This window comes from Elephantulus edwardii, unplaced genomic scaffold (assembly GCF_000299155.1).
Source record: "Elephantulus edwardii isolate Elephantulus edwardi_28Jun2011 unplaced genomic scaffold, EleEdw1.0 scaffold00087, whole genome shotgun sequence".
Lineage (NCBI taxonomy): Eukaryota > Metazoa > Chordata > Mammalia > Macroscelidea > Macroscelididae > Elephantulus > Elephantulus edwardii.
Genome location: NW_006399837.1, coordinates 8,600,978 through 8,628,063, shown reverse-complemented (window position 1 = coordinate 8,628,063; position 27,086 = coordinate 8,600,978). Strand labels below are relative to the sequence as shown.

Genomic DNA, 27,086 nt, shown 5'->3' with positions numbered 1-27,086 from the left:
TATTGAAGTTTGCATTTACATTCTTAAATAAAATTCAAGCGTGCATTAATTTTTTCCTCTGGTGTTATATTTTTCAAATGCTAAGTCTTCTGGAGATTTTTTTTTTAGCCTGGTAAGTAACCACTTCTAAAGGAAATAGATTCAACTTGAAAGTACTTAGAAACTGACACTTCACAAATCCCTTCTTTAACAATCTTCCATTTACATACTAAGTATTTTTAAACTAATCACTTCAAGTCTCCTTGATTTCTACCTGATTAATTGATTAATTCCACCTCTCAGATGCACAGTAAGAAATGGAAAAGAGAGATGAATGACAGAAGAAGAACTGATGGCCTTGATTTTTGGTGCTGGAAGAGTGCAGAGAATCATAGGGACGGCTGAGAACGAACAGATAAGTCTGGAGAAAAGTGCAGCCAGAGTGCTCCTTGGAGCCAAGTATGGCAAAACTTCCTCCCACGTACTTTGAACTTGGTGCTACAAGATATTATTCTTTGGAAACGGCCATTGTGAATGGAAAGGTGAAGAGTCAGTGAAAGAGAGGAAGACTCTCCAAGAAATGGATTGACACAGTGACAGCAGAATGGGCTCAAGTGTGTTAAGATAGTCAGGATGGCACAGGATAGGACAGGATTCAGATTGGTTGCTCATAGGGTCACTATGAGTTGTATTTGACTCGAGGACACCTGAAAACAACAACTGATCACTTTCTAAGCTATCTAGGAGGCAAAGGTTTTCCTTTCAAAGAAAAAAAAATCCTCAAAGTCAGAAAAATATACAATGTATTTGAAGAACATAGCAGCAACAATCCATTTGTTTTGAGAGATATTTTGTTTAGCTCCCCACCCCTTTTCCTGAACAACTCATCTCTCAAAATCATGGTGTTGTATTGTCTGACCGGGAAATAAGGATAGTCTGTTCTCTGAGTGATTCAATGTAGGGTGATGGTACTGTGTTCCATTGCGTGTGATCCTTTTGCACCTTCATGGCTTGGGTAGCATCCAGATCCCTTAAAATAGTCTGTCTCCCTGTGGGAACACAGAACAGCTTACATTTCCCCCACTTGTTTATGCTTCTTATGCCAGGTACCGGGATGATTCACTTAAGATGTCAGATCCTTTAACCACGCTTAACTGAAGAGAATTACACAAACAACAATATAGAATTCCTAAAAAGTGAATTCATTTTGGACCTTAGCCCATTTTTTTTTAAATAAAACATTTACTCTTTCCATCAGTATCCAGAGGTCAAACAAGAACTCTTCATAGTTGTAATAGCAAAAAACAAAACAAGATATCTTCCTGTAAGTTACTTTCTTTAACTTTTCACAAAATTTCATTGGGGGGAAAATAAGAAACTACAAAAGGCTTGACACTCAGAGTAAGAGTGTGGTGACCTAGTGGTAAGCAGTTGCATTGCAATCCCAAAGGCATGAGGTTTAAATAGCTGTTCCACAGAAGAAAGACGGACAGTCTCCTCCCGTGCGGATAACTGCATCTGAAAGCTCGATTTTGGAGGATCAGCTACGGGTTGGTTCTGACTTGACGGTACATAACAGAAAGAAAAGGAAAAAAAAAATTCAGCTTTCCAATCAAGCCCACTTGTTCTCATTGTCTCAGATTATCTCCCATTACAAGTCGGGTGCTGGTTAAATAAAGGGAACCTTTAAAAACAAACATAGGTATTGAGAAGACTCTAAATTTATATTCTCATTATCATCTCTGGGAAATGAAATAGTAAATTGCTGTAGTCCAGAAATGTATGGTCGTGCTGGTAACTTTGCTATCTACAATATAATAAAACATCAAAGCCATTGCCATGAAGTTGGAATCGACTTAGAGCTGGCACTCCAGCAGGTTTTTGGACACTGTCAGTTGCAAAGGAGAAGGTTGTTAACCTTACTCCCATGGAGCTACTGGTGAATTGAGGCCAGGAGAGAGGCAACATCTTTGAATTAACTGCATGGCTCTTTGTAAAGCTCCCAGTCTGGTGGCCTGGGGGGTAAGCAGTTTGCATGGTCAACCCAAGGTCAGGCCTCTCAAATCCTCCAGCTGCTCCTTGGGAGATATAGATCGGTAATCTCCTCCTGTGTGATTTACAGCCTCTGAAGACCCTCTGGAATATCAGCTCTGAGTCAGATCTGGCTCAACAGCACACATAACAGCACAGGATCTTGACACTCCTTCTAGAATCACCCAGTGAAACATCTATGCTCTACTGCTTCAAGAATCATTAAGCGAAAATTTCCGCTATGCAATTTCTACATGGATCCTACTTTAATATTAAACCACACACATTTTGATCTGTTTGATTCCAAACCGTAGCAACACTTTATGAGAGTAAAAGTGCTCCAGAAGGTGTTGGCATATCCCGAGGGTGGTCGCACTGTTAACCAAACTCACCAGCTGTTGCCTAAAAGAAAGATGCACAACCTGCCTCTATTGTCATTTACAACCTTGGAAACCCACTGGCGAGTCACTGTGAGTCAGAATAGAGTCATTGCAGTGTGTAATCTTCGCAGAAGCAGACTGCCACATCTTTTTCACGCTGAGCACCTGATCAATCCTAACTGCTGATCCTTCACTTAGACGTTAAGAGCTTAACTATGATGCCACCAGGACTTCCTTTCCCCACCCCCATCATGTCAGAATCATCGCTGACCCTCCGGTGGGTTTTGGGTTTTCAGAGGGCATAAATTGCAAGGATGGAGATTGTCCGTCTTTCTTTCTCTTAGACTTTGGTGGATGTCAACAGAGAAGAGTGACTGGGTTAGCTGCACGACTCCCTCTGAACCATGTCACCAGAGCCCCTACGTTATATTCAATAAATGCAAATGCAAGTTGATTCAGAAGCCCAGGTCAGACCAGCAGGCCTTAAGCAAGATTATGAACCAATGAGAGACCATGGTGGGGCAAGCGGTTTTAATTTTAGGAATTTGGAATTTCCCCTAAACCATTTCGGTATTAACAAAATAGTTTCATAAATCTTGACATATTTCCCTTGTCATTAATAGTAAGGAAGTGTTCAATAATCAAATTAACGAAACTAGTTTGTGAGTCTCCAAGACCATGGTGTCGTGACTGTGATAAATAGAGCAGTATAATCGTAAGAACATTTAATGAATTCACCTTAGGTCTGGTCATTCTCTTGGGGGCTGCCAAGGCAAGGGAATCTCAGAGGAAGTGAAACCAGGGTGCTCCTGAGAAGCAAAGATATGGAGATTTTGTCTCTCATACCTTGAGTATGTTATCAGAAGGGACCAGTTTTGGGGGGGAAAAAAAGGACATCATGATGGGCAAGTTGGAAGGTCAGAAGAAGAGAGGAAGACTCTCAGTGAGATGGCCTGAATTATAAAAACTTTAACAATGAGCTTGACCATGGCAGAGACTGTGAGAATGGCACCAGATAGGACAAGATTCAGATCTGTTGTTCATGGTGTTCTTACGCGTTCACATCAGCTTGATGGTTCATGACTAACAGCAAACCAAGAATGGTAAGACTGTGCCTTGTTCACCCAGTTTGGGCATATTTTCAGGAGGGCCCCGCCTCTGAAGAAAGACATCCTTCTTGGTAGAGTCAGTAAAAAAGTAGGAAGACTCCCATTGAGATAAATTGACACAGTGGCTACAACAATTATTTCAAGTACAGTAAAGACTGTGAGGCTTATGAAGGACCCTGAGGTGCTTTGGTCTACTGTACACAGGGTCCATGAGATGGCACTGCCTCCATATGCAGTTAACAGCAACACAGGAATCTTTCTCAAGTGCAGTAGTTGTTCTAAGTGCAGATTTTTTTATTTGCCTCTAACATTGTGAGTGGGTTTGGGGTTAGATAAATAAGACATAACTACATTAGAATTCTTCCCATCTCCCTTTATCCCCACCTCCTTCTTGCCTTAATTATATCAGTTCCATCAATAATGAGGTCATGTTGTTGTTGTTAAGTGCCGTCGAGTCATAGGTGACTCATAGCGACCCTATGAATGAAAGTCCTCAACGCTTGTGTTACTTTCATCCTTTCTCCAGGTTCATAGGGTTTCCAGAGGCAAGCTATTATGAAAGTGGATGCCACTCCTGATTCCAAGCTTGTTTTAATTGGGGAGCGCCACCAAACACTGTCCACCGTGGGTAACCACTAACGCATTTGGCACATCAGTGTCACAGTGTTTGGCTTCACAGCAACCACAAATTACCTCTGTATGGCAAGTGGACACACCAGGGCTATAAGACCCGGAAGAATAATTGAAAAAAACAATGAAAAACAGGCCCAAGGGCCTGCAACCCTCGGGCCCTTCAGTATTTTACCATTCCTGCACACCCAAATGCTGGCAACCTCTGGGCCAGAGACTCCCAGTTCATCTGGCAAGTCTGCTCTGCCAGCACCCACTTGTGGCAAAAAGAAAGCCACAAGCACCTGAGAGTTCCATCCTGGCCTCTCTTCCCAAAGCCAGAGGCCCCTCTAGCTGACACTGAGACTCCCAAGACACATGTCCTTAGCCTGTAGGCATTGCCTGACATTTCTGTATTTTACCATTCCGGCATGCCCAAATGCTGGCAACCTCTGGGCCAGACTAAAAAAAAAAAAAAATTAAAAAAATGATATTCTAACTTTTTACATTTAACTGAGACTTAACCATAAGAAAATGTATGAATAATCATCAATTGAGAGAAAAATATTACAGAAATTGTGACTATGACTAGATTTGGTCAGATAGGATCAGATCCTTCAATCCATGCACTTAAAACTCCCTCCCACCTCCCTTCAGATTGTTCTTGGTAATTTTCCTCCTCTCATTTGGGAATAATAATATCCCAGATTCTCCAGTTGATTGGTTATTCTACTAAGAGTGGAACATTTAATTAACCTAGCTCTCATCAGCACACACCAATAATGAGTTTGCCTCAATCTAGAAACACCGTGTGCCATGCCAACCAACTTATTTAATTTAGAATTGCTATCCATTTACTGAATTCTGGGGGAAAAATCCACAATTTAAAAAAAAATTAAGAAAATTACTTCCAAGTATTTTATCAATGAAAAAATATTTTTGCTTGGAAGCACATATTCACACAAACCAGTCATATAATAGAGACTCCCATGCTTTTATTCCAGATAAATGACTTTATTTCTTTATTATCTTTACTGATTGATGTGTATAAGTTAAGCTCAGTGGAATTTCTTTTTTTATGAAATGTTGATCTCTTATGTTTCCCTTATATTTATATTTCCATACATTTAAAGGAGTACACTTTCTGCAGCACATTTATTTCAACAAAAGCTGATCATGACAACTACAAAATTGTCTATAACCACATATTTTATAGTCATCTTTTTAAAAAATTTCTAGTCTCTAATAAATCTGCCTTGAATGGCTTGTCATTCTTCTAAAACATAATACTTAACATTAGAAGCAATGGAGTCAACATTCCTTTAGCCACTATTTTTTAATAACTATATTCTATTTCATTTTTAAATCGTCTAAGTCATTAGAGATTGATCATTCGTTCTTTCAGTTCGTAGGAAAACATTTCCACAGACTTTTGTTTCCTCAAGTTCAATAGCTTTCTGAAGTCACCTCGTCTCTAAATTCAATACATAGTACTATGTATCAACTTTGAGAAAGATTGCATTGGACTAGAACTCTGATGGTATGACTATACCTAGGAAGTTGGGCTGCCAACCCAAAGGGCACGTCTCTCTGAAGGTTTAAATCCACCAGCCACTTCATGGGAGAAAGTTGGGCCATCTTACTCCATGCCCGTTACAACCTCAGAAACCCAATGAAGAGTCAGTTAGAAGTTGAGCTCCACTCAGTGACAGTGCAGTGGGAAAGTCCCTTTGATGAATACATCTTAAATAATGTCTGGTTCTTGTCTTCCCTGATCCTTTATTTTCCTACTGGAGGGATAAGATAGAAAAATATACATGTCATTTGTAGAAATAGAGTGCTTTCAGAATGTGAAGGAGAGTGATTTTTTGTAGACAGAAGAATAACAAAAACTCTGCCAACAAGTTGGTGGACGTTCAGCTGAGACTGGAAGGGTTACATGTACTTGGGTTTTGGGGGAAGTTCTTTCAGCAAACGAGGATCACCTTGGATAGAAAACCTGGAAGGTATGAAGAGGTCCTTCATTTAGAGGATGGCAGATTATCTAACAACCCATGGGAATATTAAAAAGCAGAGTCAGAAACTGACTTGGAAAGTGAGAAAACTACAGTACCATGTGCTCACTTCGGCAGCACATGTACTAAAATTGGAACAATACGGAGAAGCTTAGCATGGCTCCTGTGCAAGGATGACACGCAAATTCGTGAAGTGTTTCATATTAAAAAACAAAACAACTATGGAACCAGGAATGGACTAGCTTACTGAGGTCTCAAAACATTTTAATAATGGTTGTGCTAACATAGAAACCACCTCTGGTGATATTCAGGCCCTGCCTCAGTCTCCTCGATCATATTTCGTTAGAACACAGGGCATGGACCCTGCAGCATAAAGTGGCCAGAAGGAAACACTTTACTTTTACCTAACACTTAATTGTATAGATCTGCCAAAGAGTTGAAAGTCCATAATATTAAATAAAAGCCAAAAATTAGATTTCCTCAAAATAAGTCCACAGAAAAGAAAAAGGCTTGTCCTAGTGTATTTCATACATATCAAATTAAATGCAGCCAGAGAATCTTGTGTTAACAAATAGACCAAAAATCCAGTAGAGCTTTATTTCTGAATTAAAAGTGCTTCTGCATTATATAAATGTAAAGCAGTGAGGGTTCCTCTTAATGGGGAGAGTTCCTGATTAAGGTGCTGACAGGAAATTGCACTTAAAAGGTTCAACAGCTAGAGAACATAAACACAAGAGATAAACATGTCTGCCTGCATCAATCAAATGCAGCTGCCACCTCCCCTCCAAAGGTGAGCAATTATTTATGAAATTATGCATTCTTCAGTGATTCTATATTGCCCTCCTAAGAGAAACTCAACAGAAAACACTGACAATGGTGCTGTTCCAATTAACTAAGGAGTCAACAGGCATTTTCAAAATCAAGAAATTTTATACTCTATTTAACTTGGGCTCATCATCCTGAAAGGCAAGTTCTTTAGCTGTGAAAAATAGTAATTAACTAGGTCACTCTGGCTTTAAAAAATTTAAACTGTATACTGTACATTTTTTTTTCTTTCTAAGGTGTCTTGTTCTGTCAAATACACAGTGACAACATCTAAAGGGAAAAGGAGGTGCTGATGCAGGGGCGCATTTTCGCATGGTGGGCTTCTGGAGTGTTTTGTTTTCGTAGATGAGTTTATGCTCCATTTTGGACCTTTGGTGGTGTAGTCCCTCAGGAATCCTGGTGCTTACTCAGCAACTCTGTCTCTTTGATGGTTCGATTCCAGCAAGTTGCTCAGAGAGAGAAAGATGAGAAATTTCCTCCCTTGTGATTTATAGCTTTGGAAACCTGATAGAGTGTCAATTAGAACAACAAATGAAAGAGACAGCGAGAGAATTAATCTGTGAGTTTCTACATTCATAATGCTAAGGTCCTTATTGTCTTTAAACAGTGGCTGGGTTTTCTGAGAATCAAGTTTTTCTCTTCTCACCTGGCATAGTTACAGACCATCAAGCCACTCTATTTCATTCATTGCTGTCGAGCCAGGCCTGACTCCTAGCTGGACCTCCCGCAGGTTTTCAGGAGGCTGAGATTGCCCATCTTTCTCCCACAGAGCCACTGGTGAGTCCAGACTGGCAGAGAGGCATGATGCGGGCAGTGCAACTCTCTATAGAATATGTCACCAGAATTCCTTCCAGTTAATTAGACATGGTTCATATGTCAACAGGCAAGGGGAAAGATCTACATCTTTGGAGTTAGAATCTACTTGGTAGTTCAGTATTGAAAACCTTATTGTTGTTGTTGTTAAGTGCCATCAAGTCATAGGTGACTCATAGCAACCCTATGAACAAAAGTCCTCGTCACCTAAGAAAATTGTGCGTGCGCACACACACACACACACACACACACACAGAGAGAGAGAGAGAGACAGACAGAGAGAGAGAGAGACAGAGAGAGAGAGAGAGATTTATGCTTGAAGATATTTAGTTGATTGACCACGCAAGCCCTTTGTCTAAGTAATTAAGTCTAAATGATTCCTATGCCCATAGACCAGCCTGAACAGCTCAGACACATGATCTCCATGTGAAACTATTGCAATGACTGGTATTATTTCAAGATGAGTTTTAGTTCACGCCAGGAAAGGTTGCCTACCCTTTCCCAGCTTGCTTCTGACGACAAGTATAAAGTTGTTGTTGTTGTTATGTACTGTCGAGTCGCTTGCGACTCATAGCGACCCTATGTACAACAGCCCTAAACTCTGCTCTGTCCTGTGCCAATCGCACTGTCTCTGACACTCCCATCCCAATTATCCCAGTCACTGAATCAATCCACCTCATAGAGGGCCTTCCTCTCCTGCGCTGTCCCTCCACCCTCCCAAGCACGATGTCCTTCTCCAAGGCCCGGTCTCTCCTCACAACATGTCCAAACTATGTTAGATGGAGCCTCAGAATCCTTGCCTCCAAGGAGCCACCCGGTTTAATCCTTTCCAGGACAAATCTGTTTGTTTTCCTAGCAGTCTATGGTACTCTCAATACTCTTCTCCAGCACCACAGCTCAAAGGCATCAATTCTCCTTCTATCCTCCTTGGTCATTGTCCAACTCTCTGATGCATAACAAGTGATTGCAAAGACCATGGCCTGTATGAGACGCACCTTGTTATTTGTATGCATATTGACTTTGTCTTAAGAGGTAAATATCTTTGATAGTGACAATATCATATGCAGAAAAGCTTTGATTAAAAAAAGGCCAGTTTGATTCACTGTTGCAGCAAAGCATCCAAACACAGCAATGAGTGTCAAGTCAGGACTTGACTGTGTTTCTGTATTCCTTTCGGTTCTGCATGGAGTCACTATGCGTCAAAAGCCATTTGATGGGGCATCTATAACAAGGTGGGACAAGTCCTTAAAGAGGGACACCACGCTTGGGAGGGTGGAGGGACAGCACAGGAGAGTAAGACCCTCAGTGACATGGATTGATTCAGTGACTGAGGTAATAGGGTATGTCAGAGACAGTGAGATTGGCATGGGGTAGAGCAGAGTTTAGGTCTGTTGTGCATAGGGCCACTGTGAGTCACAGGTGACTTGACAGCACATAGCAACGACAATGACATGTGTACTGAAGGGATTCAAAAAGTTTTGAACAATGTCTGCTGCTAAGTGCATGGCACAAAGACAACTTACCTTTATCCCAACTTGTAGCCTAGTTCATGACCACAGGTTCCTGACAAGTGCCTGGGGTCCCAGTGTTCTAGCCTGCTCTGGAGAGTCGTCCTTTACCAGAACTCCCCAGCTCCCTGTCACCAGGATCCAGGTGAACAGACTGGGATGAGGACTGCTGGCTAAGTCTTCATTCCCCCTTTGTGCCTCACTGACAGCACCAGCTCCTTCCTAAAGCATCTTGTCTCAGCGGTTCTCAAATGTGGCTCTCAAATGTTGGTGTTGAAGAATTGCCATGAAGAAAAATGATGTCCACCATATATAATTAAGACAGGCTAACTATAGAGAGTGATCAGTTGGCCTAGTGGAGAGAAAGTGACGCTACCAAGCCAAAGGTGGGCGATTTTACATCCGTGGCTCTCAGGCCTGTTTGTCATTGTTTTTGTTCAAACAGTCTTCTAGATCGCATAGCCCTGGTGTGTCCACTTGCTGTACAGAGGTAATCTTGTGGTTGCTGTGAAGCTGAACACTGTGACACTGGTGTGATAATGGTTACCCATGGCGGACAGTGTTTGGTGGTGCTCCCCAGTTAAAACAAGCTTGGAAGCAGGAGTGGCATCTACTTCCATAAATAGCTTGATTCTGGAAACCCTATGAACCTGGAGAAAGGATGAAAGTCACACAAGTGTTGAGGACTTTCATTCAAAGGGTCACTATGTGTCACCTATGACTTGTTGAGGACACTTAACAACAACTACATCCAACGACTGACATTATTGGGAGAGGACCCCAGGTGTGCTCAAGGTCTCCAGGAGAACCTGTTCATCCTGAAATTGTTTTCTTTATTAATCCCCCTCAGCATGTCCTCCCTGGTCTTTTCAGAAGCGGCCATCTAACCAGCCGCTCACTCAAGCAAAGCAAAAGAAGAGTCATACAATTCAAATAATTTGTGCTTTACTTCATCGCCATTCTCATCCACCTTCTGTCATTTTCCAAATAGTCTTTCTGACTTTGTGAGATGAAAACAATGTGTTTAGATTTTCCTCACACACAGTAAGCAGTCCTGATAATACTTAACCATATGCCACACTAAGAACAATGTTCACAGCATGGGCATTATTTCAGCATGGTCCCAGGGCCAACTCCCCAGAGTTCTTACTGAAAATAGCTGTGATGAGGTTGAATGCCTGAAGCACAGTGTGTCACCAGCATCCCCTTGATAAGCCTTGGGAATCTGAACTGTTCTCACACTCAGGTGAATATAGGTGCAGGAGATACTTGAACCACTCACCTAAATCGTATATTTCTTCTGTCTACTATGCTTTGAATTCTTTAAGATCCTGCAATGGGAGCATTTTTTTCATCCTGATCCTAGCTTGATTTCCCTTCTAGGCTGATGGAAGGAGACTTGCTAAAACAGAAGCCTATCTGACGTCATAGTATGGGACGCTAAACAGTGTCAGGAGAGGTGTAGACAGAGTCACCAATAGCAGGAGAAGAGACCAGAAATTGGTGGTGCTTTTTATTGATGTGTTGGATAAAAAAGTAAACAAAAGCAGACATAGAGCCCCATCAAATACTGCATACCTCTCCTAATAGCACCCTCTGATAGACTGGCATTTAAGTTTCAAGTGCCTTTAACAAGTCCTACAATTGCAGACAGTCCAGATGCAGCCTGAGTCTGGTCGGGTGACTCTAAGTCACTGTGCAGCAGACATCCCTGCCCAGGTCCACCTTCCTGCGGGTGGACAGTCCCCACCAAGCTCTCTCACTCTCCACAGCGAACATGAGATGCAGACTGTTAACTCCCTCCTCCACCTTCCCTTTAGGATCTTGAAGCCTGTTTCTGTCTTACCCACTTTTTGTCAGCACCTGCTTTCACAGGAGGGAAAAAGACAGGAGGTAAAGGCCTTCACTGTTTCGCTTGCTAAATTCAACTGGAAAAGAGTATTTTAAGTAAGCTGGAAGAAAGTGCTACATTCTCCTGAAATAAACTATGGTCCCGTTTAGGTTTTGCAGGCTCGTGTTCTCGTGAAGAGGCTGGCATTCCTGGTTATCTCAGGCGTGAGTTTGCGCACTCCCTCCAAGGCCTACAGAGCGAGTCATGGTGGCCTTTGAAGAGAAAGGTGACCTAGAACCCTCAGTGAAGCCAAGAACTCCTCAGAAGAGGTTGAGTATCGGGTTTCTGGGAGAATGATGGTTCATGCTATAATGAGAGAAAGATGAAGGGAGAAGAGAAGGTGATGATAGAAACATCAAAGAAATTCTCAAAAGGAAAGGAGAAGCAGGAGAACTATAAGAAGTAGAATTTAAATTCAATTGAAAAATAAAGCAATCGGCAATGAAGTGTTGTTGGTCTGCTCGGCAGTAGCCATTGAGGATACCATTCAGCTATCAGAGCTCTTACGGAAGACCTGGAGCAAGGACAGCACCCACTGTGTGAGGCCATCCTGCATGGCCTCTTTGCGGGACGTTTATATGCGTGACTGCAAAGCAGACACACAGTTGACAGTCTTAACCTGACTGTGCATCACTGAGGTAGCCACTCTTACTTTTAGTCACCACCAGCTTGCAGAGGAGACCTGCTCCATATGTCTTCAAGGCTGTGAGTCCGGTCAGGCCTATCTTACTTACAGGTACCTCTAGATGGGCTTGAACTGCCAACCTTTTAGTTAATAATTAAGTACTTAATGGATTTGACCACAAGATGACTCAACCACGTTGACCCTCAATCATAGCTGACCCTCCACCGGGCTTGGGAGCTTGTAAATCGTGTGAGAAGAGATTTCCCATCTTTCTCTTGCAGAGCTGTGAGTGAGCTCGATCTGCTAGAGAGAGCACGTGGCTTTGGAATAGCAGCACAACTCTCTATGGGATTCTCCACTACAGCTCCCTAGCAATATGTGAGATCTGAAAAAATTGTATATGATATTTTCCAAAATGCTCATTTTTATTCAATTGCCTAGTGGCAAGAAGCTGTGCTGCAATGCCGAAGGTATGCGGTTCTAATCCACCAGCAGCTTTATGGGAGGATGGACCATCTCCTCCATGGAGATTAACTTCCTCTGAAAACCTGCTGGAGGGTCAGCTAAGGGTCAGTTTTGACTCGATGTCACACAACAACAACAATAGTAATTTGGCACAGTTTCTTCATCAGCCAAAAATACTACTTTAGGTGCAATGTACCAAATATGAGCAAAAAAAATATTATTGCAGATGTTTGTGCATGTGGGTATGTCGGTTAGTGTGCTGTGATTCTTAAAGTGTTGTTACTGTGTGGGTTTTTTTTTTTAAATTTTAATGAACATTTACAGATATTTTGGATTTCCATTCATTCACTGTTGGCATTTTTCACCCTGTCCTCCCCCTCCCCACAGTTAGCTCTTCTCTTTGAAGAGTAAAAGAAAAATTTCTTCATTAATATACAATCCCACCACCCCAAGTACACTCCACTATGCAACCTTCAGTCTGGACTCCTGTGAGAACCATAATACCCAATCATACATCACTTTTAAACTGTTTTCTCTCTCATCTATTTCAATGCAGTATACATAATTTATCCAGTTTTTCCCAGTCTTACCCCAACCCTGACATCAGTCCTGTTCTACAACAGTGACACCAGGCAGTATTTGTCCTTTTGGGAATGAGATATTTCGCTCAGCATAATGTCTTCCAGGGTCCTATGTGTTTTTAAATAAAGATCATTAGAAAGCAAAAGTTGATAATGATTCCTGATCTTATCAGATCCTTGGAGTTCATTAGCACGTATAATATTAAAAATATTACAGTACACAAACATTTCAAATGGGGAAAAAGAGCTAGAATGTAACTACAAACTTGTCTATTTCCATTAGCACACCATTAGCATCACCACATCTATGAAAGCTTCTTGGTAACACCAACCCATCGTTTCTCCTTCAACATTAGCAGCATCAGGAGCTGAACAGGCCTGGCACTGCCTTTGCACTGCTCCTCCTTTGAACTACCGAGTCTCAGATGCCGGTGGGGTTTCCCAGATGTGCCTTTTCTCTGCTTGCTCCGTGGGAGTCCTCGTTCACTGACGTGCCCACCTGACCCTGTAAGTGCACTGACTTGGTGTATTTCCCTGGGCCTGGCTGCTTCTTACTCCTTTATATTTCTGCTTTTTCCTCTCCAAACCTTTCATTTCCATTTCTCCACCTATTCCTTCCTTATCACCTGCTTCTCACCAAACATACTATTCAGTGAAATGAGTTAGATTCTTTGCTACACCTTTTTCATTTTCCTAGGAACTTATATTCACTCATTAATGTTTATATATACGTATATACACATATACATGCATATGCACACATACACACACATATATATTTGATTTTGACTTCCATCGAGACTAATACAACTCATAGCGGCCCTAGGAACAGCGGATCTGAACTCTATCCTGTCCTGTGCTGTCTTCACACTTCCCAGCACTCTAGAGCCCATTGCAGCAGTCACCATGTCAATCTACCTGCTTGAAGGTCTTCCTCTCCTTCTTCGACCCTCTACTCTTTATTATATCCCTGTCCAAAGAAGAGCCCCTCCTCGCAACATGCCCCAAAGTAGTGTTATATATTTACAGGCTAAATAATTGTTTTCAAACATTTATCATTTAAAATCAAAAGAGAAACTTTTCTCTTTTTACTGTGGCTCTTAATTGCTTTGGTATTTGGCTTCTGATAGAGAGTTCTGGTAGCTTAGTGGTAAATAGTTATGCTGCCAATGTGAAGGTACACAGTTCAAATCCACCAGCTGCACCTTTAAGAAAGATGAGCAATCTCCTTCTGTGCAATTTACTACCTCCGAAAAGCCTCTGGCGGTTCCGTTATTTCCAACTCTATGGTACACAACAACAACAACAAGTCTTCTGATTAATGAAAATAAAATGGCCCTCTCATGACCGAGATGACCTAAGGATGAAAATCAAAGGTAAAAAAGGATAGCTAAAATAAGGACATTTGAAAAAGATATCAAAATGATGGATAAATGATCACTTGAATCTCCAAAGTCTACTATAAAACACATGTGTGTTCTCTTTGTCTATCTTTTGGATACAAACATTTATAGCTATAAAATAGAAATTGATCTCTTCTTGCCTACCTGGTATGTTCCATTTGTCTGTATAATTTTCAAGAAACCTATTAATAACAACCAAATAAACTAAAATGACTAGCCACATAGAGAATGTCAGATGTCCTCACTTATTATGCATAGTTAAGCAGTATCATAACATCAACTCAGGAAAGAGTGTTTCCTGTAACAATTTATGTGCTGGACACAGGGAAACAGAACTAAATTGATATATAGCACTATTGTCTTGGTTTTTCTCTTTCTTATTCAACAAACCCCCATCAAAGATTATAACCCTGCAAGATAGGAAGTATAACATTACAGCAACATTGTTGTTGTTGTTGTTGATTGCCTTCGAGTTGAGCACGACTCACAGTGACCCTATGAACAAAAGGCCTGAAGCTCCTCTACGACTATCGACATTTACCAAGGTTCATAGGGTTTCCAGAGGCATGTTATTTAGGAAGTGGATGCCACCACTGCTTCCAAATAAGATAATTCTTAATTTATTAAAAATGAAAGTTAAAAGTATACATTTTATTTTATATCCTGCATTTTAATTAAAATGTTGTTGTTGTTGTTATGTGCCGTCGAGTCGTTTGCGACTCATAGCAACCCTATGTACAACAGCCCTAAACCATGCTCTATCCTGTGCCAATCTCATTGTCCCCAACACACCCATCCCCAGTACCCCAGTCACTGAATCAATCCACCCCATAGAAGGTCTTCCCCTCCTGCGCTGTCCCCCTACTCTACCCAGCATGATGTCCCTCTCTAAAGACCTGTCTCTCCTTACAACATGTCCAAAGTATGTCAGACGAAGCCCCAGAATCTTTGCCTCCAAGGAGCAGCCTAGTTTAATCCTCTCTACGATGAATCTTTTTGTTTTCTTGTCAATCCATGGTACATTCAATACTCTTAATTAAAATAGGAAGACTATATTTGCTTTGGATCAAATGCCAAATAATTATTTCAACTGGCTTTTTTCTAACAAATATGAAAGAGGAACAATGAACAGAAATAATAGTCTTCCTTTTTTCCTGATATGTTAGATTTTTTCTAGAAAATGCTATTTGAATTTCAAGGGTCATGAACTTTATACTACTTTACATCAATCAAGGTATATGTAAGATTTATGCAATGTCTGTCTAAGAGAGTTGGAGGGAGAGTTGTATCATTAAAGCAAATGCAACTGTAATTAGGTGGCTCTCAGCTGTCAGTTCTCATAGACCACCATCTTTGGGATTGCACAGAAATTCTGAGTTCAGTGGTGCTGTTAGCATCTGGTGGTATCTATTTTCTTCTAGAGTCAAATGTAAATCACAATATATTATTCACTCGTAATAGCTGGATTTTCCCCTTCATTTCTACTTCCCTTTAGACAAAGTGAAATATCATGTAATAAGGAGGCATGCCATTCTCTAACTTCAAGTTAATGCATAGCTAATACCATGAGGGCTGAAATGAAATTCCTGGTCCTCTGAAACCTATATATAGCCTGGATCACTTTTTCACATTTGCTGTAGAAGCACACAAAGCTCATTTTGGAGAAGAACATATAGAACACAGGCTGATTCTAGCAGATGGAATTTTCCTGAAATAACTTCATTAGCTAATCGTTTATTTTACATATACTTTTTCTAGCTAATTGGCATAGCTGTCAGCTGGAGCTACTGGGGATTCTCTGAAGATGCTGGGAGGTAGGGAGGAAATCCTATCATTTCACTTAGTCTAGCACAAAAATTACCATTAATTCTCCATCAATTATCATTTATTTTACAACAGACATACGTTTTCTTAAACATACACACACACACACACACACACACACACACACACACACATACTGGTTTTTCAAAACATTACTTGAACTGTGTTTAAATGATATCAAACATCTGGGATAAACTTTAACATTTCAATAACCAACCTACTTAGGGGTTTCTCAGTCTTGGCCTTATGAATATTTTGGCCCTGAAAGACCTTTGATGCGAAAGGTTGGACGGTCCTGTGCATTGCAAGATGTTGAGCAGCATCCCTGATTTCTATTTAATAGACAGCAGTAGTACTTCCAAGTTATTGGTTGTTGTTAAAGCTTTTGAGTCAAGTATGATTCATAACACCCTATAAAAAAATCTATAACCATCATCATTTCTCTAATGTTCATAAGGTTTCCAAAGGCCTGTTATTTAAGATATGGATGCCAATCCTAGATCCAAGTCTGTCTTAATCTGGGAGCTCTACAACCCTATCCTCCATGGGTAACCATTAGGGCATTTGACACACCAGCAGTACAGCATTCAATATCACAGCAACCCAAGTTATCTCAGTACAGCAAACTGGCAGACAAGTGCTATAACTATTAAAATAATGCTCTCCCCAAACACCAAGCTGAGGACAGCAGGCCTGAGGACCCAGCCAGCTTTTAAACACAAAGGCCTGCCCATCAGGTCCCCATCTACTTAAACAAGAGGCTTCCAACCCACAGCTGATCATTAACTAAATCCAGGCAACTAATCAGCTTACACTTGATTTTTAATGAAATAAAAGATGATCAAACAGTTTATAGCCGACTTTCAACTAAATCAAGAGAACCTACCCTCCAGCATCCAACTGCTTCAAACTGGTGTCTTAGTCAGGGCCCAACTGACTTTTAAATACAGAGGCCTGCCCACCAGGTCCTGACTGACTTAAACAAGAGGCCCAGAGCTGATTGTTAATTAAATCCAGGAGATCTGTTTAGTTGATTCCCAAGTTGTAGCAACTAAAAATATTTCCAGACATTGCTAAATATACCTCAGAGGCAAAGTATCTCCAGTTAAGAACCACTGCTCTAGAAATAGGTTCTTCCTAACCTTTATTTTAATTTTTGAAACAATTTGCAACATAATTTTACATATGTAACTATTATACTAGATGACCCCTAACAACAGCAGAAAGTAAGAAAGTAATGCATTTTATTCCAGATATGCCTAATCTATTAGAAATTACTCTGTCAATTAGATAAAGTGTTTTCATAGAGAATATTTAAGTGACAAATTTCACTAAAGAAGAGGAATAAAATAAAGCGAACAACTTGTAACTACCAATTGATTAATTATCCAAGCAGCACCAGCATAATTTTCATCACCAAAAGTAATGATGATTTTATTTTCTATACAGTATTTCACTGTGTGACTGTATGAAACGACTCATTAAATTGTTGGAGATGGAAGAAATTATCAGCATTTACACCTGAGGCATTGTTTAAATAAAAGCAATTTAACCTAGTAAAATGGATATTCCAGATTGAAATGTGTCCCCAAAAAGTTTTATTAAAGTTCTACCTACTGTTATTTGTGAATGAGACCTTACAGAAAAATAGGGTCTTGAAAGATGTCTACTGAGTTATATGAGGTCATACAGATGTAGAGTGTGTCGTAGTTCTGAGTGTTGTCTTTTTAAAAAGTGAAGTTGTTGTATGTATTTTGACTTACTTGTAACTCATAGCAACCCTGTGTACAGTAGCTCTGAATCCTGCTTCATCCTGTGTCAATCATATCATCTCTGACACACCTATCCCCATTACCCCAGTCACTGAATCAATTCATCTCATTGAGGGTCTTCCTCTCTTGTGTTCTCCTTCCACCGTCCCAAGCATGATGTCTCTCTGCAAGGACTGGTCTCTCTTTGCAACATGTCCAAAGTATGCCAGACAAAGCTTCAGAATCCTTGCTTCCAAGGAGCAGACTGGTTTCACCCTCTCTAGGATGAACCTGTTTGTTCCCCTAGGAGTCCATGGTATATTCAATACTCTTCTCCAGCACCACAGCTCAAAGGCATCAACTCTCCTATCATCCCTATGCATTGTTAAGCTTTCTGACACATACCAAGTGATTGCCTGGATCAGGTGCACCTTAGTCTTCAGACTGAAATCATTGTTCTTCAGTACTCTGGAGGGGTTCCTGACAGCAGTCTTTCCCAAGGTTATTTATCTTTTTTTTTTAAAATTTCCTGGCTATTGGTACCAAGAGTGCATGCAGGGGGACATATGCCATGTGAAAATATACCTAAAAGTCAAGTATATCAAGGAAAGCCTTGTCTACACTAAATCACAAATCTTAGTTATCGTATGTTTCTGTAATGGAAATACTGCACGTAGAAGACTTTTAACTACATCTATACCTTCAGAAGGTTAGAAGTAAAATTTCAGAATGCCAGCTCTGGGGGAAGGAGTAGTCTTTTTGTTGGGTCTGAGCAAAGATCCTAGTATCCTTTGAACATCTGTGGACTCACCACCCCCTGGGGCTTTCTTAGCGTCTTGGACTCCATTGTTCCCTGAATTTAGGAAGTTCTCAGCACAGGGACCCTGGGTCCATAGAAAAGCATCCTTTCCTGACTCTTCTTTTAGTGGTCAGGACCCTCATCTCTGTTTACTTCTTTCTGCTTTTCTCTCTTGTGAGATAAATCATGACACATATGACACCCCAGGGAAACACCTTGTACACTGAGTTTGGAATATGATCTGAATAAGCACGCTACATTCCACCCTAGATAGTTTATGATCGGCTGATTGTGTTTTATGAGAGGAGAGGTTAGCATTCCCCTTGACAAGGATGGAAGAGGTCCTCACGTACAGGTAAGATATTGTTACCTACTTGGCGGCATCTAACAATTGTATTTTTAAAACGGTACAGTCACTCTGGAAGGCAGATTGCCGTTTGCTCAGAGAGTTGAACATAGAAATCTCTTTTGATCCAGCTTGGAATCCTTGTGGAATTGTTATGGAATCCTTAGAATTCCTTATGATCCACTGCTTGGCATATACCCCGTGAGAATGAGAACTGAGGCTCAAATGAAGATTTGTACACCAGTGTTCATAGTAGCATTATTCGCCATCTCAAGAACATGGAAACAGCCCACGTGTCCATCCACAATGGAACGGACTGAGAAATTATGGTACATTCACATGATGGAATACTATGCAGCATGCAGGAACAATGATTTTGTAAATCACTACCTAACTTGGGAGGCACTGAAGAGCTTTATGCTGAATGTTCTAACTCAGTCTCATAAGGACAAATACTGTATATTTATTGTAGAATGAGTCTGAGGAGTCAAGGGAGGGGAAGGGAGGAGCAGGGGGTGAGGGTGGGGGCTGTTAATCATAGGGTCGCACTATTTGATGCGTGGAGGGAGGGTTAGGTAAAGGAGATGAGAATGATCCAGTATGAAAAACAATGTGTATGAACTTTGTAAGTAAACCAGTATAAAATAAAAAAAAAATTAAAAAATGCTACATTCTACCCTAAATCTTTTATAATTGATTGGCTGATTATATATATCACACATTAAGGATTATTACATAATTCTATTACTGTCAAATTACATTATTAACGAGAGTATAAATTCAAGATAAACAGCCCATTTAAGCGGACATTTGTTTTTTTGAGGGGGAGAAATACAATTTACTTCAAGCCACGAGACAAACAAGAAAAGATTTCTCTCTAAAACTCCCAGGGAGAACATGATGCTCTGACATTATGAATTTGAGCAACAAGCCTCCAGAACGAAAAGAAAATTTCCATTATTTTAAGACACACTCTGTGATCTTTTTCTGTGTTTCCTCTGAGAAACTATTGCAGATATAAAGAAAACTGGGGTCTAATCTGACTTTACCTACTGCTGGAGGAATTTTCAGGTCATCAAAGGATTAATCATTCAAATAAAAGAATTATATGGTCTTTCAAGTCCAGTAATAAAAACAATTGTTGTCACCTATTATCGTTTCAGGTGGCCTAGTGGTAAGAAACTGCACTGCAATCCCAAAGGCATGCAGTTCTAATCCGCCAACTGTTCTAGGGAAAAGGATAGGCAATCCACTTCAGTGGGTTTAATTACCTCTGAAAACCTGTTGGAGGGTCAGCTATAGCTTGGTTCTGACTCATGGTCCAGGACAACAACAGTACTATTTTCAGTTACTATGCATCGGAGAGTTGGTAATGACTAGGGATGACAGAAAGAGAATAGCCTTTGAGCTGTGGTGCTGGAGAAGAGTGTTGAATATACCATGGACGGCTAGGAGAACAAACAGGTTTGTCCTGGAGAGGGTGAAGCTGGAGTGCTCCTTGGAGTCAAGGATTCTGAAGCTTCGTCTGACATACTTTGGGCATGTTGCAAGGAGGGACTTGTCCTCGGAGAGAGACATCATATTTGGCAGAGTGGAGGGACAGTGCAGGAGAGGAAGACCCTAGATGAGATGGATCGATTCTGTGAGTAGAGTGGTGGGAATTGGTGTGTTTGAGACGGTGAAGTTGACACAGGATAGAACAGCGTTTAGGGCTCTTGTACAAAGGGTTGCTATGAGTCTCAAGCGACTCGATGACACATAACAACAACAACAACAGCCTAGTGGGTAAAGAGTTGTGCTGACAAACCTAAGCATGGGATTCAAATCCACTGGCTGTTCCACAGGAGAAAAACAAGCAAGCTCTTCCTATACATTTCCAGCCTTGGAAAACTTACAGAGGGCAGCTGCTATAACAACAAGAAGATTTATCAGTTTGTGATTTTTCTGGAATTTAGGAGCAGTTTCTGTAATTTAGGGCTGGTGCAGCAGTGGATGATGGCTGATAATGGGAAGATGATGGTCCAACCCACTCAGAGAGTGTGCAGAAGAAAAGGCCTAGCAATCTGCTTGTATAAAAGCTAAGGCCAAATAAAAACCTGCAGAGCCCTTCCACCCTGTGGCACACTGGCCAGTGCTACTCTGTAGTGCGTGGGGGTCACCATGCGTCAGACGTCCACTGACAGCTGCTCACAACAGGAAGAATATTATAAAAATAACATGTTACCGATTCGATGGGACACACACCCCCCCCCCAAATAATAAAAGAAAAAAAATAACGTGTTAATTACTATGACTTTAAAAAGGAAAACAATGAACTTATTCTAGAGTGGTGGTGGTGGTGTTGTGGGCCATTGAGTCAGAACCGACCCAGAGTGTTGGGTTTACAGAGGCAGTTAATCCCCACTGGAGGAGATTGTTCATTCTTCCCCCACCAGTACCTGGTGGATTCAAACTTTGTATCTTCGGTATTGCCTCACAGATCCTTATTAGTAGGCCACGAGAGCTCCCTAGACTATAACAAAAAGCAGTGTGGCAAAGCATAAATTACATGCATACTTAGGTGTGTGTATTCTTGACCGCTTTCTTTCCTTTCTAATATAGATTTCCTCAGCGAATAAAGATAAACTAAAAATAAATTTTAACATTCTTAAATTTCATAATTGAGCCTTTGTCTCCTCTAACCAATACAAGGTATTTTATTTAAAATTTGCAGTGTTCTTGTCATAGCTGACGTTCCAGCAGTTTCCTGAGGCAGCTAATCTCACAGAGAAGATTGTCCATCTCGTCCTGCCAACAGCTGGTAGATCCGAACCAGGCATCTGCGGACTGGCAGCACAAGCCCTCACCACGAAGCCACCAGAGCTCCCTCGAATGTCACAGTAACCTTAGTATTCTCTTAGCTCTTCCTGAGATATCACAAGGCTTAATTTCTTTAATTAATTTTAATGAAAGTTTACAGAGACTTAGGATTTGCAGTCATTCATTGTTGTACTTTTCTCCCTACTCACCCCCGCCCCCTAAAACCACTCTTCTCCTTGAAAATAAAAACTCTTTCATTGTTACACAATCCCTCCCCCCAAGTTCACTCCACTATGCAGCCTTCACTCTGGACTTCTGTAATGACAGAATACCCATCCATTTATTCCTTTTAAACAGTTCTCTCCCTCATCTGTCTCAATGCAGTATACATCATTCCTCCCCTCCTTTTCTGTCTTCCCTCAACCCTGATGTTGGTCCCGTTTTACAACAGTGGCCCTATGCAATATTTGTCCTTTTGTGACCGAAATATTTCACTCAGCATAATGAAAAGGACTTCAATTTTACACCTTATTTTTAAAAATCATTCTTCCTTTTAGCAAGATGTGTTCTAGTGTGCAAACTTTCACTAATATTCTTTTTTTCATGCCCCTTCTGCTTACACACAGACTACGCAATATCGTGCAGACTTGGGAGAAGGAAAAGAACTCACTCTGCATGCAGAGACACCCCCCCACCCCCGCACACCCCAGGATGGAAGCATTATCCTCACTGGCTCCTGTGCACACACTGGGCCTTAATGGACCTAATTCTCTCTCTCTGAAGGGTCCTGGCCGACGTGGCCCCAGGAGGGCCTTGTCACTTACTCTCTGCGGGTTCCTTGGACCTGCGGCCACTGGAGGACTTCCTCAGCAGGCTTCGTCCTGAGGTAAAGAGGCTGGTGAGCTCCTCCAGGGGGCTGGTGGGGGTCCTGGAGCGTGAGCCCCCCGGGGCCGAGCCATAGGTGCTCACGGCCACGCTGACCATCTTGGCCCCATCCTGCGACACTGGCCTGGGGGTGGAGTGAGGCACTGATGGGGAACTCCTGGACAGGCTGCCCGAGTGCACTGCGTCATAGGGGGGAGGCCTCTTGAGGCTCAGGGGGGTCAGGGAGCGCCCCATGCTGACCGGCGAGGGGGAGGCCGAGTGGCTTTTAGGGTAGCCGTGGGGGGACTGCGTTCTGTACAAGGTGGAGGGGTGAGGAGGGGACGAGGAGAGCACGGGGGTGGCCGACACGGCCCCCAGGGCTGCGGCCTGGTCCTTGTCCAGCTTGGGGTGACCAGAGCTGTGGGGTGGCAGTGACGAAGGGGACGCTGCGGCCTGCTGTTTCATGTAAGACACGTTTTCCAGGACAGGGAGCTTGGTGACCTCGAGAGGGGTGAGTGGGGACTCGTCGGAGTTGGGGGAACACTGCACAGGAGCTGGGGGGAACACCAGGAGCGGCGGGCGGTGGGAGAGCAGGTTGGGGAAGGGCGGGGGGATGTCACAGAGCAGCCCCTTGGGAGTACATGGCACTGGGGACTTGGCCGAGTCCAGGTCAGGCACGGTGGGCGTAGCACACTGCGAAGAACAGCTGTGATGCTCAAAGTCGCATCTGGAGTCGTGGCCCAGGTCGTCGAAGATGGGGTACTTCATCTCCTCGTAGACGGCCTCGCTCTGGTCGTCCTCCTCCCTCCGGAAGTCTCTGAGGATGTTGCCCACCATCTCGATGTACACGGGCTCCTCTTCCTCGGGGTCCCCTGCGGGGCTGCTCACCTGTGACAGTGAGGAGTCCCGTGGGAGCGACGTCCGCCGAGGCCCAGGCCTCTTGATGTACGTCTCATCGAAGGACGTGCTGAGCTGAGTGTTCGGGTTCCGCTTGGGCTTGGGAGGAGGGATCTTCTTTGAATATTCATCACTGTGAGGTCTAGGCTTGGTTGACACTAATAAAAGAAGAAAAAAAAATTAGGTAGATGAATCAGGTGGGAAGCGTTAACCAACTAGTTTTGCTTAGATTTACTATTCTAAACTTTTTAATTCTGTCTCGCAAGTAATCTATACATTAAACAAATAGGCCCAACATCTTTAGTTTCAAAAAATCTGATAATAGAGAAACAAATAATATTTATCTGAAGGAGCTTCAGTGGCTAGCAACCCAAAGACACAAAGTTCAAATCCACCACCTGCTCCATAGGAGAAAGATGGGCGATCTCCTTGCATGCAATTAACTGCCTTTGAAAACCCACTGGAGCGTCACCTAGAGTTGGTTCTGGAAGGTGCATAACAACAATATTTATCTTCTATCTAATATCAATAGAACAACAATTATATATAGAACTGTTACTGTATGCTGTGGAGATAAACCCTATTCAAAACTTGAGCACATGTTCAAAGGATGCAGATCTCTTGGAAAGAACTTAGCACAATTTCTTGCTACTAGGCCACCAGTTGTTGTTGTTGGGTGCCTTGAGTCAAGTTCAACTTCTAGCAACCATGTGAACAGAGTCTTGTACCTGCCCTGTCTTGTACCAACCTCATCAGCTCTGACACACAAGAGCCCAACGCTGAAGGCACCATGTCAATCCACCTCATTGGGGTCTTCCTCTCCTTCAGCAACTCTTCATCTTTCCAAGTATGATGTGTCTTTCCAAGGCATAGCCTTGCCTAACTACACATCCAAAGAATAAAAGGCAAAACCTTGCCATCTTTTCTTCCAAGGAACATTCTGGCTGTATCTTATTCAAGACATATCTGTTCATTCTTTTAACAGGCCATAGATAGTCAGTATTCTCCAACACCCCAACTCAGAGACATCAGTTCTTCTTTCGCCCCCATCCTTCATTTTGTTGGCAGTCACTAAGTGATTGAAAAGACCATAGTTTGAATCAGATCTACCTTAGTCTTCAAACTGACTTCATTGCTCTTTAGCATTTTGGAGAGGTCCCTTACAGCAGACTTTCCCAACACAATATGTCTTCTGATTTTCTAACTACTGAGTATTGATAGAAAGGGTATTGATTGTTGATTGTTGATTCAAGCAAAATATTTTAAATCATTGACAGCTTTAATCCTATATCTATCATAACGTTGACTGTTAGTCCTGTGATGAGGACCTTTGTTTTCTTGCTGTTGAGATCTAATCCACACTGAGCGCTGTCATCCTTGATCTTCTGCATCAAGCATTTCATATCCTCTTCACTTTCAGCAAGCAAAGTTGTGTCACCTGTTGAGTCTTCCTTCAATCCTGATGCCACATTCTTCTTCAGAGTCTGACTTTACAGATTATTTGTTCAGCATACAGATTGAATAGGCTACCGGAGCTCCCTATAAATTAATACAACTAGTCCAGGCTAACTTGCCTCTTTTACCTTAAAATTTTTAAATAGAAGTCTTCAAATAAAATGTGTTAGATTAAACACTATCACAAATTTCACAAAAACTAACTTCTGAATATGAAGCCAGAAACTTGGGGTGAGGTGGAGGTGGGGTGGAATGCAGTTTCTGTTCACCCAAATGGGCACAAACTGACCAATAACCGTTTTAAGTGAAGCCTTTTAATTGCATGGCTGTTACTCCTTGGGTGCAAATGAGGTAAAAATTCCCCAGCCTGCTAAACATAATCTCTGCCTTGGTTCAGATTATTAACTTTTATAATAGCATCAGCTGCGTCTGGTGCTTCAGGGGAAATTGATGTGAAAGTCTTCTGAGGCTAGACAAGTTAATCTCCAAATCTCCAGGTGCCGTTGATCATGGTGTATCTGTCGGTTTTGTTCGTAAGATTTCATGATCGCTCAAATGCTGTCTCGGAGTGAATTTATTAGACATGTTTTCCTGACAACACCCGGAACTCCCGCAAGAGTTTTAAAAGATAATAATCCACAGAATGATGGGAAAGCTTCAAGAATAAATTGTGGCAGCTTAGAGCAGAAAAGTTGATTAGATCTTTCCACTGCTTGCTCAGAGTCAATCTGTTGTCGGAACAGGCAGTTCTGACCCCAATCAGGTGGGGACAGGCTGGCAAAATGTCCGGGACTGAAATCAATTGTTTACCACCCAGAAGATGCTGTTGTTGTTGTTGTTATGTGCCAGTCGAGTCGTTTGCGACTCATAGTGACCCTATGTACAACAGCTCTAAACCCTGCTCTATCCTGTGCCAATTGCATTGCCTCTGACACTCCCATCCCGATTACCCCAGTCACTGAATCAATCCATCTCATAGAGGGTCTTCCCCTCCTGCGCTGTCCCTCCACTCTGCCCAGCATGATGTCCCTCTCTAAAGACCTGTCTCTCCTTACAACATGTCCAAAGTATGTCAGACGGAGCCTCAGAATCCTTGCCTCCAAGGAGCAGCCTGGTTTAATCCTCTCTACGATGAATATGTTTAAGATGCTAGTGTCTTGTTATTATCTCATGATCTCATTTACATTTCTTCTCTCCCCTCAAATACTACACGAAACTAGATGTCATTTTCTAGGGACTTTACAATAAAATCTTTTTTGTGTCAAAAGTCAATAGCTTAGGAAAAGAATGACATGAGAACTGTACAGACAATCATAATGAGGAAATATCCTAAGTAGCCAATGGCTCTTAACTATTGTTGGTAGGAAACATTGATCCTTCGGCGGGTTTGATTTTGAGGTATAACCTATTCATTAGCTTTCATATACTTTAGATTACTCATTGGGTTGTTGTTGTTGTTATGTGCCATCGAGCTGCTTGCAATTCATAGTGACCCTATGTGAAGTAACCCTGAAACCTGCTCTATCCTGTGCCAACCATATTGTCTCTGACACACCTACTCTCATAATCCCAGTCACTGAATCAATTAATTTCATTGGGGGTCTTCCTCTCTATCCTTTCACCCTTCCACACATGACGTCCCTGTCCAAGGACTGGTCCCTTCTTACAACATGTCTAAAATATGTCAGATGAAGCCTCAGAATCCTTGCCTCCAAGGAGCAGACTTGTTTCACCCTCTCTAGGACAAACTTGTTTTTTCTCCTGGCAGCCCAGAGTGTATTCAATATTCTTCTCCAGCACCACAGCTCAAAGGCATCAATTCTCTTTCTATCATCCCTGCTCATTGTTCAGATTTCTGAAACACAGCAAGTAATCATGAGGACTATGGCCTGGATCAGGTGAACCTTAGTTTCCAAATTGATGTCGTTGCTCTTCAGTACTCTTGAGAGTTCCCTGAGAGCAGGCTTTTGGGTTACATACCAAAAAATTCTAGGTTTAATAAAGGAAGTAATCTAATGGAAAAGATTTCCTTAGTACAGTAGGGCCCATAAAGGAATTGATTCTTAGCTTTTGTTTTTATTTTTTTATTTTTTTTATTACTATTAAATTTTATTAGT

The 27,086-nt window shown here is 41.8% G+C and overlaps 1 protein-coding gene across 1 annotated transcript in view; it reads right to left on the bottom strand.

The window, feature by feature from the left end:
- Nucleotides 1–27,086, bottom strand: part of NYAP2 (neuronal tyrosine-phosphorylated phosphoinositide-3-kinase adaptor 2) — a 327,341-nt gene that overhangs the window by 75,816 nt on the left and 224,439 nt on the right. The window contains exon 4 of the mRNA XM_006890286.1: nucleotides 22,578–23,672. Coding sequence (XP_006890348.1) covers nucleotides 22,578–23,672 — 1,095 coding nt within the window. The remainder of the gene's footprint in view (nucleotides 1–22,577; nucleotides 23,673–27,086) is intronic.